Raw genomic sequence first — 14,454 nt, forward strand, 5'->3', positions numbered from 1 at the left:
TGTTCTGTTTCTGGTGTAGTGTCTGGCACTTGGTAACACTTAGTAAATGTTAGCTCCACTGAATTAAATCATTAGCCTTTACCAGATGGTTTCTGGCCTGAATATATTCATTAAATATACCAGTTTTTTTTAGTTAGTTAAAATTTCATCATATAAAATTTGAGGAATCCACAGACCATTTACAATGAAAAACCTGTCATACTTTTGGTGAACAGTGATAAATTTTGATCTATTGTAATTTCTTTCAAAGGACAATAAGCTTATACATGGTAATTAAATTGATGGTAATTAGAAAAATAATTTTTATAAAAAGCTAAAACAACATATTAATACAAGAAGTAATATTAACAGTGAAATAATATCCAGGATGAATATTATCTTTATTGAATAGGTCTTTTGTTATCACATGATAAGTCAAGTAACAAAGGGAAATTTCATATATTTTTCAATAAATCTATTTTTCTCATAATTTCATTGTGTTATGTAACAATGAAACTTTATTTCCATTTACATATGCATGTATATAAAATTATATAATACAATATACATGTGTGTATATATATACATTTAAATGTTCAATCTTATTGCCAAAAAAATGTGCAAAGCCATGAAAATTACAGCAATCTTAGCCACTATGGAATAAAAAATGTGCAAGTCTTAGGAAAAGTTGAAGTTAACAAAAACAGGAAATAATTCACCCATCAACACCTTCCTTCTGAAATGTTATCTAATTTGTGATTTTTTTATGATCTTGATAGCAAGTACAGAAATTACATTTAAGACTGAGCTCTATCACTCTACTTGACCATAGCAGTAAGAGAAAACAAATTCAACTCATTACTAACTTTAATATGACATTGTTTTAAATACTTTGCTAATGCATAGTTAAAATGTAGAAATGGTAAAATTGCAAAATGATCCTTTAAGTGAAAAAAATATACATATGACATGCCTAAAAGAACAGAGCACTTTGATCACACATGAAATCACACGTCACACATTTCTTTATTTGTGAAACATCGTGACATCATTTAACTTTAGGAAGAACAGTAGAAGAAACTTTGGGAAGCTAAATAGAGTATAGCTGCAGTTATCATCATCATCATTATCATTATTCCTCAAAAAGTGTTTTACCAGACAGTCTTCTGAAGTCACAGGCATAACTGTTTTAGAATGACAGGTACCTTTCTTGCCTAGTCCCAACAGAATTGTGCTAGACAATTTGGAGTAAAGATAATTTATTGCTTATACATCCCTAGGCCAGGGATAGCAAACTATGGCTCGTTGTCGTGCTTTTGGAAATAAAGTTTTATTGAAACACAGCCATGTTAATTTGTTTACAAATTCTCTATGGCTGTGTTCACATTACAAAGCAAAGTTGAGAAGCTGCTACAGAGATAACACAACCCACAAAGCCAAAAAATATTTATTACCCTGCCCTTTATGGAAAAGGTTGGATATCTTTGTATACTGTATTTTTCACCCTTTATTATAGGTGATTTTATGTTATTCCTTAAAAATCATCATTTTGATGTCTATATAATACTTCATCTAGAGGTTGTGCAATAGTTTATCTAATATTTTCCAATTGCTAGTTATTTTTCCATTTGTCACTATTTAAAAAAACAGTTCAAAAATACTTTTATTTATCTCTCTTTTTTTAAGTATTTTCAGTTATTTCCTTAGTATAGATTATCAGGAGTGAGATTACTTGAATCAAATAATTAGAAAAATTATGTAGTTTGATACACATTACCAATCATGTTTCAAATCATGTGCCAGTTTACAATGTATCATCTCTAGTTCTGATGGAGTACTCTTAATACTACCTTTTCCCTCTAATTTAGTAGAGGAATAAAGGTATATCATTATATTAATTTGAATTTCCTTGACTTTCAGAGGGTCTGAACAACTTTTTTTTATTTTGAATTATTATGGGTATATAATAGTTGTATATCCTTATAGGGCACATGTGATCTTTGATAGAGGCATACGATGTGAATTCATCAAATCAGGATAATTGGGATACCCATCATCTCAGACATTTATCATTTCTTTGTGTTAGGAACATTCCAGTTCTACTCTTTCAGTTATTTTAAAGTACACCCTAACTTATTGTCAATTATAGTGATTTTCGTTGTGTTACCAAATATTGTTCATTCTATCTATATTTTTTCAATATGTGTATATATTTAGTAAATGTTAGGAGTGTGTATATATGTGTGTATATGTATTTGTTTATATTTTAAACAACCTATCTCTCAGTCTAGTAGTTTTCTAGATAAGAGGTACAGAATAAACTTTCTTTTCTATTTACCTGCCATGAATATGCTTTACAGTAAAGGGCAAGCTTATAAGAATGTCTATTTGTAAGTTTCCATGACAAAAAAACGAAGTAGCTTAAATATCTGGCTGAATTTTTAGGTAGTGAAGCTTATATATTTATTGCTAGTGATTAGGCAAAGTCTTTCATGACAGTCCAAATGCATGCCTGGGAGGTGGGAAAGATAGCCTCGCTGGCTTTGGTAGTCATAATCTACACCCTAATTCTGATCTGTTTCCCTAAAATGTATACAAAGAATAGCATTGCTTTATTTTGCTAATAAAACTCAGCACACATACATATATATAATCTGGAGAACCGAGGATTCTTTCTACCTTCTGATTTCATAAAAACAATTTACAGAAACTAATTTCCTGAGATGCATTAGAGAGAGCTCACATACCTTTATTATATCATGGGATGTATGGTTTTTGCTTTTAAAAAGCATGTTTCGGGCAACTATAATTAGCACAATTTTTTTGTATATTTCAAATAACTAAAAGAGTTAAATTCGAATGTTTTTAACACAAAGAAATGATAAGCGCTTGAGGTGATGGATACCCCAATTACCCTGATTGCATCATTTACACATTGTATGCCTGCATCAGAATATCACATGTACCCCATAAATATGTTCAGTTATTACATATCCACGATAATTAAAAATTAAAAAAATTTAAAAGCCATATAAAACAAAACCTATCTACCTTGATAATTTTGAAGTATAATAATCATTGGATGAAATTTTAAGTGTTTCAACTTAAACTTATATTAAAATAGAATGATATGCCTAAATATTTGATTTTCTTTTAATAGCTAGTGGCTGTGTTGAGAGAAGTGAAATACCTTTTGATGTTGAAGAAACCAGACATACCGGATTCTGCTTTAGCCATCTTCAACAAAAGAAACACTATTTTAAAGGTTTGTGGTTTCAGAGGTTAGAATAGAATAGGAATATGTTGTATTTTAATTATTAACACATAGACCTATGGCATTTTTATACTTCTAAGAGAAAACAGCTAACATATCTGACCCTGTTTGTTTTGGGCTTTTCTTTGCTTAGTACATTGGCAATCTTGACCTTCTTGTGCAAGGGTATAATAAGCTGAAACAGACTCTGCTGGGAGTTGAATACCCCCTGATTGAAGAAGAGCTGAGGGCTGTGGACGAGCAGCTGACAGCAGCCACCACGTGGCTGACCTGGCGCGATGACTGCTGGCACTACATCGAGGGCGTGAGGGCAACCACCTCCGAGCTGGAGCGCAGGGCGGAGCAGGCGCAGAACAACGTGAAGGCCATCCAGCAGACCATGCGGGCCTGGGCTGGGTGTATGCTCCCTCCCAGGAGAGAGCACAGAAGAGACACGGCCTTGACTTTGGAGGACAAGGGTGATTTGTTCACTAAAAAATACAAGTTAATCCAAGAAGATGGCTGCAAGATCCACAATTTGGTGGAGGTATTGGCTTTTGTTTCAAAATTTATAGAAGATCTTTTCATTTGGCTTAGAGAGGAGCAAAAATAGTTAACCTAATGAAGTAGGACTCTTACTAAGCCTGAAAGAGCCTTATGAATGGTTTCGTTAAGCATTTAAAGTGGGAGAATTTGTGTTAGTTGCCTGTAATTTTTGCAGCCCTCACTACTCTCATTCTTGAGGGGAAGAGATTAGAACATGAGATGTGCTGATTAAACAGAAAGGCTAGAGATGGAAGCTTTATCTCTGTTGTAGTCGCTTCCTCTTTTGGATGCTATCAGTAGCTACAACCGTTTGTTGAATGCCAGGTAGGTGCCACATAACTCATTTACGTCATCTGAGGGAATCCTCTCAACCATCTCCTAAGGATGGGAGCCATACTTACTCTCTTTTTAACAAAGATTTGAGTTCTTAAAATTGTAGCCAGCAGGTGTGGGAGGGGTGGGGTGGTGTTTGATACGGGGTGGTTGGGAAGGCCTCTTTTCTAGGGTAGCATTTCTGCAGAGAATGGAAAGGGAATGAAGCCTGTGGTGGCAGGAGAAGGGCATTCTGGATGGTACAGAAACTTTGAGGTGGGGGCAGGCTGGCCCTGGGATCAGGCATTGAGCCAGCTCACCTGAGGCAGAGCCTGCCAGGGGAGTGGTAGTCAGGGGTGACATTTGAAAGGGACTAAAGGCACATCACATGGGATCACAGGCCGACATGAGGACTTTGGGTTTTACTCTAGGGGAAAGAGCAGTCAGAGACTTCCTGTTCAATGGCTTTCCCTGCACTGAAATCTTAACTTTCTCACTGAGGCCCACCCTGATCATCCTATTTAAAACTGCATCCTCAGTCCCACATTCCAAATTCCTGCTCTAATTTTACAGCATGTGTGTGTGTGTGTGGGGGGCAATCTGTCTGCCTTGCCCAAAGGAGGGTGTCCATGTTTGAGGGAAAGCCCCAGGCCAGCAAGGAAGTGCTAGGCAGGGAGGCTCTTAGGCAGTGCCTGCTGAGACAATCCAGGTGGGCAGTGATGGTGCCTGGGCTCAGGGTGGTAGTGATCAGGCACTTCATAGTCTGGAAATACTCTGCACATAGACCCAGCAGGATTTGCTGTGAGAGAAGTCAAGGATGACTTTGAGGTTTTTGGTCTGAGCAACTGGACCAGAGTTTCCCTTTAATGATTTGGGGAACACTGTAGTGGAGCAAATTTTGTAGGGAGAAAACAGAATGTGGTTTTGGACACATTAGTTAGAAATGTTTGCCCAAGGGGAGAGGTTGAGCAGGCTGGCCTTGCAAACGTGGCTGGTGTTCAGGGGAAAAGTCCAGGTGAGTATCTGGAATTGAGACTCATGCACATGTATATGGTGTTTAAAGTGTGGGATTAGATGAGAACACATAGAAATTAATTGTAAATGGAGGAGAAGTCCAAGGACTGGTCATGAAGTCCTCCCTGAGATTGGGGGAGAGGAGGATCCAGCACAGGACACTGAAAAAGGGAGAGAATGATGCCCTGGACATCAATAAAGAAGGGATTCAAGGAGGAGGAAGAGTTCAACTCCGTCCCATCCCAACTTAGGACCTGAAAATGGGGATGGAGTTTAACCCTCATGTCTGGCAAGGGCGAAGTCATTGGTGATGACAAGAGGCGCCTTGACAGGGTGGCAGAGTGAAGCCAGATTGGAGTGGGCTGATGAGAGAATGGAACAAGGAGAGTGGAGACAGCCAAGGACCTCCCGAGAAACCCTGTGTGGGCAGATGGGACACTGGGCAGTGCCTGGGTCATGTTGGGAGTAGGGTGGGGGAGGCTTTATCTATAATATTGATGATTGTTTCAGGATGTTTATGTGTTAATTGGAATGATCCAGTGAAGAGAAAAAAAATTGTTGGAGAAAGCCATTGAGGGAATGGGATTTGATGAATGCATGTAGAAGTTGACTTTAGATAGGAGTATGGAATAGTCATCTGTAACAATAGGAGTGGGGGAGACAACGGGTAGGAACATGCTGCTCATAGTTGGACAGTGCCAGCGTGGGAACACAGGGAAGTTGATTTCTCATCATTCCTATTTCCTAAGGAAAAAAGGATGGGAATGAAAGAGTGTATTCTGTATTTCCTCTGAGCACCCTTGTTATATGTGGTCTTCTCCATAGATAGGCACAATTCTCAAAGCACAAACACGCTCCTTTGGGCGAGGCAGGCAGACCACATGCACGCACGCACATGTACCCACACACACTCTCACTGCAGCTGTCATGAAGCACCACAGCCTGGGGTAGGGAAAGTGCCGTGGTAGAGGCTGGAAACCAACGTCCTCCAGGACCTGGGCCTACATTTTCTCATGTGTGAAGCGAAGGTCTTTGTTTCTAGGCTAACACTCAGTAGGAGAACGAGCAATGGATTGTGGTTTTCCTGCTGGAAACTGTATGGAACCCATTATGTATTGTTATCTTAGCAGCCCATCATCATTCACTTATTCAAGACATGTTTACTGTGAGCCCTTGTGTGCCCAGCACCATTCTGGGTTTTTGAGATACATCGAGAACAGAACAGGCGAAGATCCTTGTCCTCATGGAGTGTACAGTCCAGTGAGGGGAGAGATAATAAGCAGTAGACACAGTAAATCATGGCATGTTAGAATGGGTAAGCACTGCAGAAAAAAGATAAAATTAGAGCACGGAAAGGAAATTCCAGAGTGGGGGGACTGAGGGTGCAGTTTTAAAGGGGATGGTCAGGGTAGGCCTCAACGAGAAAGTAAGATTTGGGCAAAGACTTGATGAAGGCAGTAGAGTTAGCCAAGCAGGTGATTGGGTGAAGAGTGCTCTGGGTAGAGGACATGGCCGTTAGGCAGAGCACCCACGCCACGCTCGAGGAAGAGCAGGGACATGAGTGTCGTGGGAGCAAAGGGAGAGCAGGCGAGGTAAGGGCGGATGCTGAGGTGTGTGGGGACTGGGTGGGAAGCTCAGGTGAGACTTCGTAGGCTGTGTGCAGACTCTGGCTTTACTCTGAGGTACATGGGGAGGTGCTGCAGGATTTTGAAAAAAGGAGTAAATACAATCTGACTTTCATTTTAAAAGGATCTCTGCCTGTTGTGTTGATACGTCTGTATCTTAGTATGTCCAGGTGGCTATAACAAAATACCTTAAACTGGATAGCTTAGAAACAGCAGAAATTTATTTCTCACAGTTTTGGAGATCCAGGTGCCAGCATGGTCAGGTTCTGGTGACAGCCTTCTTCCAGGTTGCAAACTGCCGACTGCTTGCTGTGTCCTCACCTGGTGGAAGGGGTGAGTGAGTTCCCTTGGGCCTGTTATATAACACACTAATCTCACTCATGAGGGCTCTGCTCTCGTGATCTAATCAGCTCCCCAAAGGCCCCGCCTCCTCATGCCATCACCTTGGGGGTTAGGATGTCATCATATGAATTTCGGGGGGGGACACAGACATTCAGACCATAGCACTGGGTAACAGATGGAAGCAGTGGAAGTGATTAGAAGTGATTGGATTCTGGATGCATTTTGAATTAAGTGGAGCAAACAGAATTTCCTAACAGACTGGACATGGAGCATGAAAGAAAGAGGCATTGGGGATTATCGTACAGATTTTGCTGGGATCCACTGGAAAGATGAAGTTGCAGTCCATTCAGAAGAGGAAGGCTATGAGAGGAAGAAACTTCAATGTCAGTTTTAGACATTTTGAGTTTAAGAGATCAATTAGTCAAGTAGAGGAGTTGAGTTGGCAGTTGGATTTACTTGTCGGGAGTTGCAGAGAGGGGTCCAAACTGAAAATAGAAATTAAAGACAAATGGATGGCAATGTTATTTAAGCCGGGAGGCTGAATGAGAACACAAGTCTAGCTAGAGAATATTATAGGAGACAATTGAGGACTGTTCGCTTCTCCCTTAGGAGACTAGGGAAAAGAAGAACCAGCCAAAGGTACAGAAAAGAGTCAACTGGTGCAGTAGAAGGAAAACCAGGCCAGGGTGGTGTCCTGGAAGCTAAGTGAAGAAAGTGTTTGAGGTGTAACAGATTTTCTCACCAAAAAGTAAAGTGTGTCACACTTGATAATGATGTACTGAGTATATGTAGCAAAAAGAAAATAAAAAGCAAAAAATTAATATGGCTTTCAAACTATCTGTCAACTTCCAGGGTGTCTGAAATTGCTAAGAAAGCTTTAATTTTCCCTATTGATGGCAACTAGCTAGGACAAAGACTTTGATTACTTCTTTGATTACTGCCTATATTAGCATCCCAGGGCTGCCATGGCAAAGTACCACAAACAGGGTGTCATAGACAGAAATTTATTCTCTTCTAGTCTGGAGGCTAGAAGTCTGAAATCAAAGTGTGGGCAGGGCCAGGCCTCCTCTGAAGGCTCCGCCAACAGCATGGTTAGCCTTGAGAGCATCTCACAGGTGTTCTGACATGTAAAGAAAGGTAGATATCTGGAAATTAATTTGTTTTTCAGCAGTAGCTTAACTAAGTCATTTCATTGACTATTCACTGGGATGCTATGAATTATTCTGTGACTTTTAAGACACTTCTACAACTGTTTATGCGTTAGAATCTGTTTCATGGAGGACAGATGATACAATTAGTTTTTTCTGTTATATTTTCTTGATAGTAAAAAAACAGCATGCTGCCCAAACTCTAATCTAGGGGTTTTAAACCATTAAGATTTATGAATCCTGATTAAAATGCATTGAAAGTATGGCCAATACAAGACATGACTAGAAATGGTTATAAAATAAGGTTTTGCAATGTCATCTCAGAGAATGAGGTTGGAATTTTTCTGATATATGGATTCTCTTATTTTTTTCCTTAAGGCAAAAACTTAAGAAGCTTTGAAATCACTGTTCTAAATATGAGAACTGAGGAGAACTTGCTGGAATATAAGCCAACTTTAAAACAGAAACTAAATGATTATTTGCTTTCATGAGTTGTATCTTTTACATGATTTTTTTCCCTCTTGACTTACCAGCACATGATTTTGAAGCTAGTTCTTAGGCTTCCGGTGAGAACTGTGGTTTGGGGGAAGGCTATAAAAATACAGCAGAGGGTGGAGTCACTTCTGCCTTTTCATGCTGCATCCTTTGTGGCTTGTGAGATGTCAGCGCGTCGTCTAGAGTCAGAGTTTAAGACAGAGAGAGGGGAGAAGAGCAGAACCTTGGAGGATGGGATCTGGAAGGGACCCGAGTGATCATTTATTGACCCGAAGCTCTCCTTTCTCTTCATTTTTCTCCCTTTAATGTGTTGAAAATACATTTTTTATAAATGCTACTACAGCGATGTAAACTGGATTTCTTGGTATGAAAAAGTAAATAAAACTGTGATGTGTTGGAAAAGGCCTACCCTGGGAATTCAAGAGGGCTGGTTTCTAGTCCTCGCTCAGTTGTTGACTTCCTATCAGTGTGACGTGGAATGTGTTTTAGGTCTTTGTTTTCATATCTTTAAAATGAGGAGACTGAACAAGATGATCTTTAAGGATTTTTTTTCAGCTCTGAGATGTACACTTTTACTTTCTAGTGCTTACAAAGGAGGCAGGGATGCTGTATACAGTTTCCCAGGATGTGTACTGTACAACTTTAGGGGTACAGGTCACATGACTACACAGATATGAGTGCTTCTACCTGGATAGTGGGCAAAAACCAGCATCCCTGAGAAGGAGCAGTTCTTAAATTTGTTTGAGGGCAAAAAACCCCTAGGATTTGCTCATCTCTTCCCTGCCTTATGAGGAACTAGACTCACCTCTGTAGTTCTGATTCTTGCCTAAAGCACACTCCTTTGCATCCTGAAACCGTCTATTCACGGTAGAGAATAATCAAAGAAAGGAGACAGTATAGACTCCTTATAATCGGCTCTCACACCAGTGTCTCTCTTCTCTGTGCTGCAGTTTTGGCTTTGGGCATCTGCTCTCTGGCTGTATAGACTATGCAACCTTTGCTTCCCAGATGATCTCTCTGGAATCAACCTTGCTGCCCACCTGACCTTTTCAAATCTGTGCCATTAGGCCAGACACACAGTTTTCCCAACCTATAGCAGTCCTTAGCCCCATCTCTGTCTTCCGGCCTCATGTTGCCCACTGACCTGTCCATTATTTCACCTGCACTCTTGGGAAAGGCTGAGGTAGAAGAAGCTCATGTTGTTGAAGCACAAAAGGAGCTTAGAATTCACCAGTACATAGCTTACCAAGCTGAGTTATTATTCCATAGGCTGCTCATAGATGGTCTGCAAAAAAAAAAAAAAAATCCTTATGTTCAATCCTTATGTTAAGGTTTGGAAACAATTGGACTAAACGAATTTGATGGACTTTAATAGGTACGCTGTAAGTCTCCAAGAATGGCATAGAGCAGCAGTCCCCAAACTCTTTGGCACCAGGAACCAGTGTCATGGAAGACAAGTTTTCCATGGACTGATGCAGGGGTTGAAGGGGACTGGGAGGATGGTTTCTGGATGATTCAAGCACATTACATTTATTGTGCAGTCAAACCTCTCTGCTAATGAAAATCTGTATTTGCAGCCACTCCCCAGCACTAGCATCACTGCCTCAGCTCCTCCTCAGATCATCAGGCATTAGATTCTCATAAGGAGCCGCAACCTGGATCCCGCACATGAGCAATTTACAGTAGTGTTCACACTCCTGTGAGAATCTAATGCCCCGGCATATCTGACAGGAGGCGGAGCTTATGCAGTGATGTGAGCGATGGGGAGCGGCTATAAATACAGATGAAGCTTCACTTCCTTGCCTGCTGCTCACCTCCTGCTGTGCACCCAGGTTCCTAACAGACTACGGACCAGTACCAGTCTGAGGCCCGGGGGTTGGTAACCACTGGCATAGAGTACATAATACTTCCCTGACGTAATAATCTTCAGATATCCCAGAACAGTATTCTCTGAGATTTAGTTTGATAAATCTTTTCATTTACAGGTAAGGCCCTGGAAGGCAAAGTCCAAGGGCACGTAGAGTTAGGGACAGAGCAAAAACTAGAGTGCAAGTTGGGTGCCTCTAGAATTTATGGGGAATTAGTACATTTCCTGTCTGTATATGAAGATAGCAATCTTCATATTGATCTTTCCTTTAAAGAATGGCTTTGAAATATATTTCATGTGTGAACTTATAAAATCCTGCTTAGATCTTAGCTTAAGGTTCTGCATCCTAGCGTTTCGATGTTCCTGTGTTGTGCCCAAGAGTGCAGTCTCTTTTTAAACAAACCATTTAAATGGAAAACTTTCATTTTTGTAGTCATTGTTATATTCATCTATTAAAACTTGTCTGTTTTTAGGAAAATAGGAAGCTCTTCAAAGCCGATCCTTCTCTGGATAACTGGAAAATTTATGTAGAATTCATTGATGACATCGTGGTAGAAGGCTTTTTTCAGGCTATAATGCATGACTTAGACTTCTTTCTGATGAATACGGAGAAACAATTGAAGCCTGCACCATTTTTTCAAGCACAGATGATCTTAATGCCCCCTGAGATTGTGTTTAAACCTTCTTTGGACAGAGAGGCTGGGGATGGCTTCTATGACCTGGTAGAAGAAATGCTATGCAATAGTTTTAGAATGTCTGCCCAGATGGAGCGCATAGCAACACATCTGGAAATAGCAAATTATCAGGTATTTTCTTTGAATATAGGTATTAGCTTTGATATTAATGATTCGAAAATAATTTGGGGTAAATGGACACAAAGAAAGGAGAAGTTGGAAAGAGCAACATGATTTGTTATTTTGCCAACTACTCTCCCTTTAAAGAATTGCCTTGGTAATGTTTTGTTGTTGCATATAATTATTCCAGAAAGGTTGGTTCAAATAAGAATAAGTCCTTGGTTTTCCTCTCATTTAGAATGATATGGATAACATGTTAGACCTGGCAGAGGTCAGGCAGGAGATAATGAAGAGAGTGGCAGACGTCATCAACAAAGTCTTGGATTTCAAAAACACCCTGGAGATCTACGCTTACCTCTGGGTGGATGACCGAGCTGAGTTTATGAGGCATTTTCTCTTGTATGGTCATACTGTGTCATCTGAGGAAATGGATGCTCATGCAAATGAAGAAATCCCTGAGCAACCACCAACTCTTAAACAATTCCAAGAACAGGCAAGAAAAACTCTTAGCATTTGATGTAGCGAATTGACTTTTGCTTCAGTTATAGTTATTTTTTTTTTCTAATTACAGATAGACATTTATGAGGCTTTGTATGTTCAGATGAGCAAGTTTAATGACTTCAGAGTGTTTGATAGTTGGTTCAAGGTGGACATGAAGCCTTTCAAAGTGACCTTGTTAAACATTATTAAGAAATGGAGCTGGATGTTTCAGGAGCATCTTTTGAGATTTGTCATTGACAGGTAGCCTTTGTACTTTGGTATTTGGAATTAAAACTTTTAACGCTGACTGCTTTCTAAAATTGAGATGTTAATATTGCCAATGTCATAATAGAGATACCAAGTAATGTTTAATCAGGTACATAAGGAAAATAAGATTGAATGAGAAGTCTCATACTACTAAATGTTTTAATAAACTTAATTTGTATGTGTATATGTACGTGTGTATATATATTTAATAGTCTGAATGAGCTACAAGAATTTATAAAGGAGACAGACGCAGGACTTCAGGGAGAATTAAGTGAAGGTGACCACGATGGTTTGGTTGACATCATGGGGCATCTCCTGGCTGTACGAAGCCGACAGAGAGCTACAGATGAACTCTTTGAACCCCTGAAAGAAACCATCACACTCTTGGAAAGCTATGGCCAGAAGATGCCTGAGCAAGTCTATATTCAGCTGGAGGTAAGTGTAGAGGTGAAATCGTCAAAATTACCATAAATTCAACATCTCTTTAGCCAAGTACTTTACGTGCACTCTTTTAGGATGTCCTTGTAACAATCTGTACTGTAGACATTAATATTTTCATTTAACAGATTAGGAAATCTGATATTCAGAGAACTAATAACTTTCTCAAGGTCACCCAGGTGGTAAGGCCAGCCAACGTTCTACTGTAGGTGTGTTTCATGACAAAATACTCACTCTTAACCGCTGGGCTCCAGTGTTGTCTTATTAGAAGGTATTTAGGTTGTAAAGAGCCTCTAAGTTGCTTTTTTGAGTTCCAGTTTTACCATCACTTTCACACATGACATATCCACACTTCTTGCATTCAAAACTGCCTGTCAGTTGAGAAGTGTTTTAGTTTTAGAAACATATCATGGACATGTTAATAAAGAATAAATAAAGCTCGATTTGCGTGGAGAAATCCTTGTGTTTCCTGATCAGATTTCTATGCTGCCCTCCTGTTTCTATGCTCTGAAAAGATTTGGTGGCTACTGTGTGCCAAATGATGAACAAAATATTTTTAATCATAATTGAAACCATGAATAAAAATCTCACAATTGAGGCTGTGTTCCCATGCCCATATTATTATTCTGGATATTTCATATGAATGGAATTATACAATATGTGATTTATTATGTTTGGTTTCTTTCACTTGGCATAATGTTTTTAAGGTTCATTCACCTTGTAGCATGTATTGGTACTTCGTTCTTTTTTATGGCTGAATAATATTCCATTGTGTGTATAGACCACAATTTGCTTATCCATTCATCTGTTGATGGCATCTGGGTTGTTTGCATCTTTTGGCTGTTGTGAATAGTGCTGCTATGAACATTGGTGTGTTAAGTATTTGTTTGAGTATCTGTTTTCAGTTCTTTTTGGTGTACATTTAAAAGTGGAATTGCTGAGTCATTTGTTAATTCTACATTTAACTTTTTGAGAAACTGCCAAACTATTTTTCACAGTGGCTGTTTTGTTTTATATTCCCTCATTTTGTTCTGTAACGATTAAATGCAGCAATGTATTTACAATTGTTCTCTTGAGCATAAAGACTGTCAAGGATTACTATATATGAATTGTTAAATTCTATTTAGGTATAAAACTGTCCTTAGAGCTGACGATGAAGTTAGACATTGAGTGGGATGAGAAGCTGTGGACAGATACATGAGAGATGAAATAGTTACGGTAGAACCAATTTAAATACTTTTTGTTTTCAGAAAGATTCAGGTATTCTTTGAATCAGATCTTGGACCTTAAAATCTTTCTCACAGAGACACCAGTCACAGTACAAGTAATCAATGAGGGGATGTTAGCCATGGCCTCCAGAATTTGTACTGTACAAATTTGACTCGTGCCTTCAGGTCATGGTAGTATTGAAAGTATTAGGTTTTTCAATATTTCAAAAGCAGGACACACTTCCAGCTATGTGTCACTATGTCAGTATTTTAGGCAGGTTAGGAGGAGAAATGAGATTCATAGGCAGTATATGTTGCTTGTGAAGAGTGACAAGGCCCCGATTTTATTGTAATTAAAGCACCTTGTAGTATTAATAGTTACCCTCAGTTTCTCCTTCATTATCATGAGCAGTCGTAACATCTTTCAAATACTTGTCTGTGCTTAATTCTGTGCTAAAATAACCCCTCAGATGTGGCTGTTCATACTAAGAGTTGAAGTATTTCCTCAAAGTCATGGGAATTTGCCACCAGCAGAATGGTCTTTCTCCTGATGCAGCATCTTTGCAGTCTGTAGCCTCTTTCCATTTCTGTTCCACCCATTTTAATTTTCTTGTCACTTCTTACCTCGGCCACAGCAACAGCTTCTTAATTCACCTCATGCCCCCTCCCACCCCGTCTACAATATA

The 14,454-nt window shown here is 39.3% G+C and overlaps 1 protein-coding gene across 1 annotated transcript in view; it reads left to right on the top strand.

Annotated features, from left to right (window-relative positions):
• The window catches only part of DNAH11 (dynein, axonemal, heavy chain 11), a 342,929-nt gene that overhangs the window by 35,322 nt on the left and 293,153 nt on the right, over positions 1 to 14,454 (top strand). The window contains exons 13-18 of the mRNA XM_012659401.1: positions 3,140 to 3,244; positions 3,387 to 3,779; positions 11,055 to 11,387; positions 11,614 to 11,868; positions 11,947 to 12,116; positions 12,335 to 12,557. Of these exons, the coding sequence (XP_012514855.1) occupies positions 3,140 to 3,244; positions 3,387 to 3,779; positions 11,055 to 11,387; positions 11,614 to 11,868; positions 11,947 to 12,116; positions 12,335 to 12,557 (1,479 nt within the window). The remainder of the gene's footprint in view (positions 1 to 3,139; positions 3,245 to 3,386; positions 3,780 to 11,054; positions 11,388 to 11,613; positions 11,869 to 11,946; positions 12,117 to 12,334; positions 12,558 to 14,454) is intronic.

The sequence above is a fragment of the Propithecus coquereli genome, unplaced genomic scaffold (genome assembly GCF_000956105.1).
Source record: "Propithecus coquereli isolate 6110/MARCELLA unplaced genomic scaffold, Pcoq_1.0 Scaffold61, whole genome shotgun sequence".
NCBI classification, from domain to species: domain Eukaryota; kingdom Metazoa; phylum Chordata; class Mammalia; order Primates; family Indriidae; genus Propithecus; species Propithecus coquereli.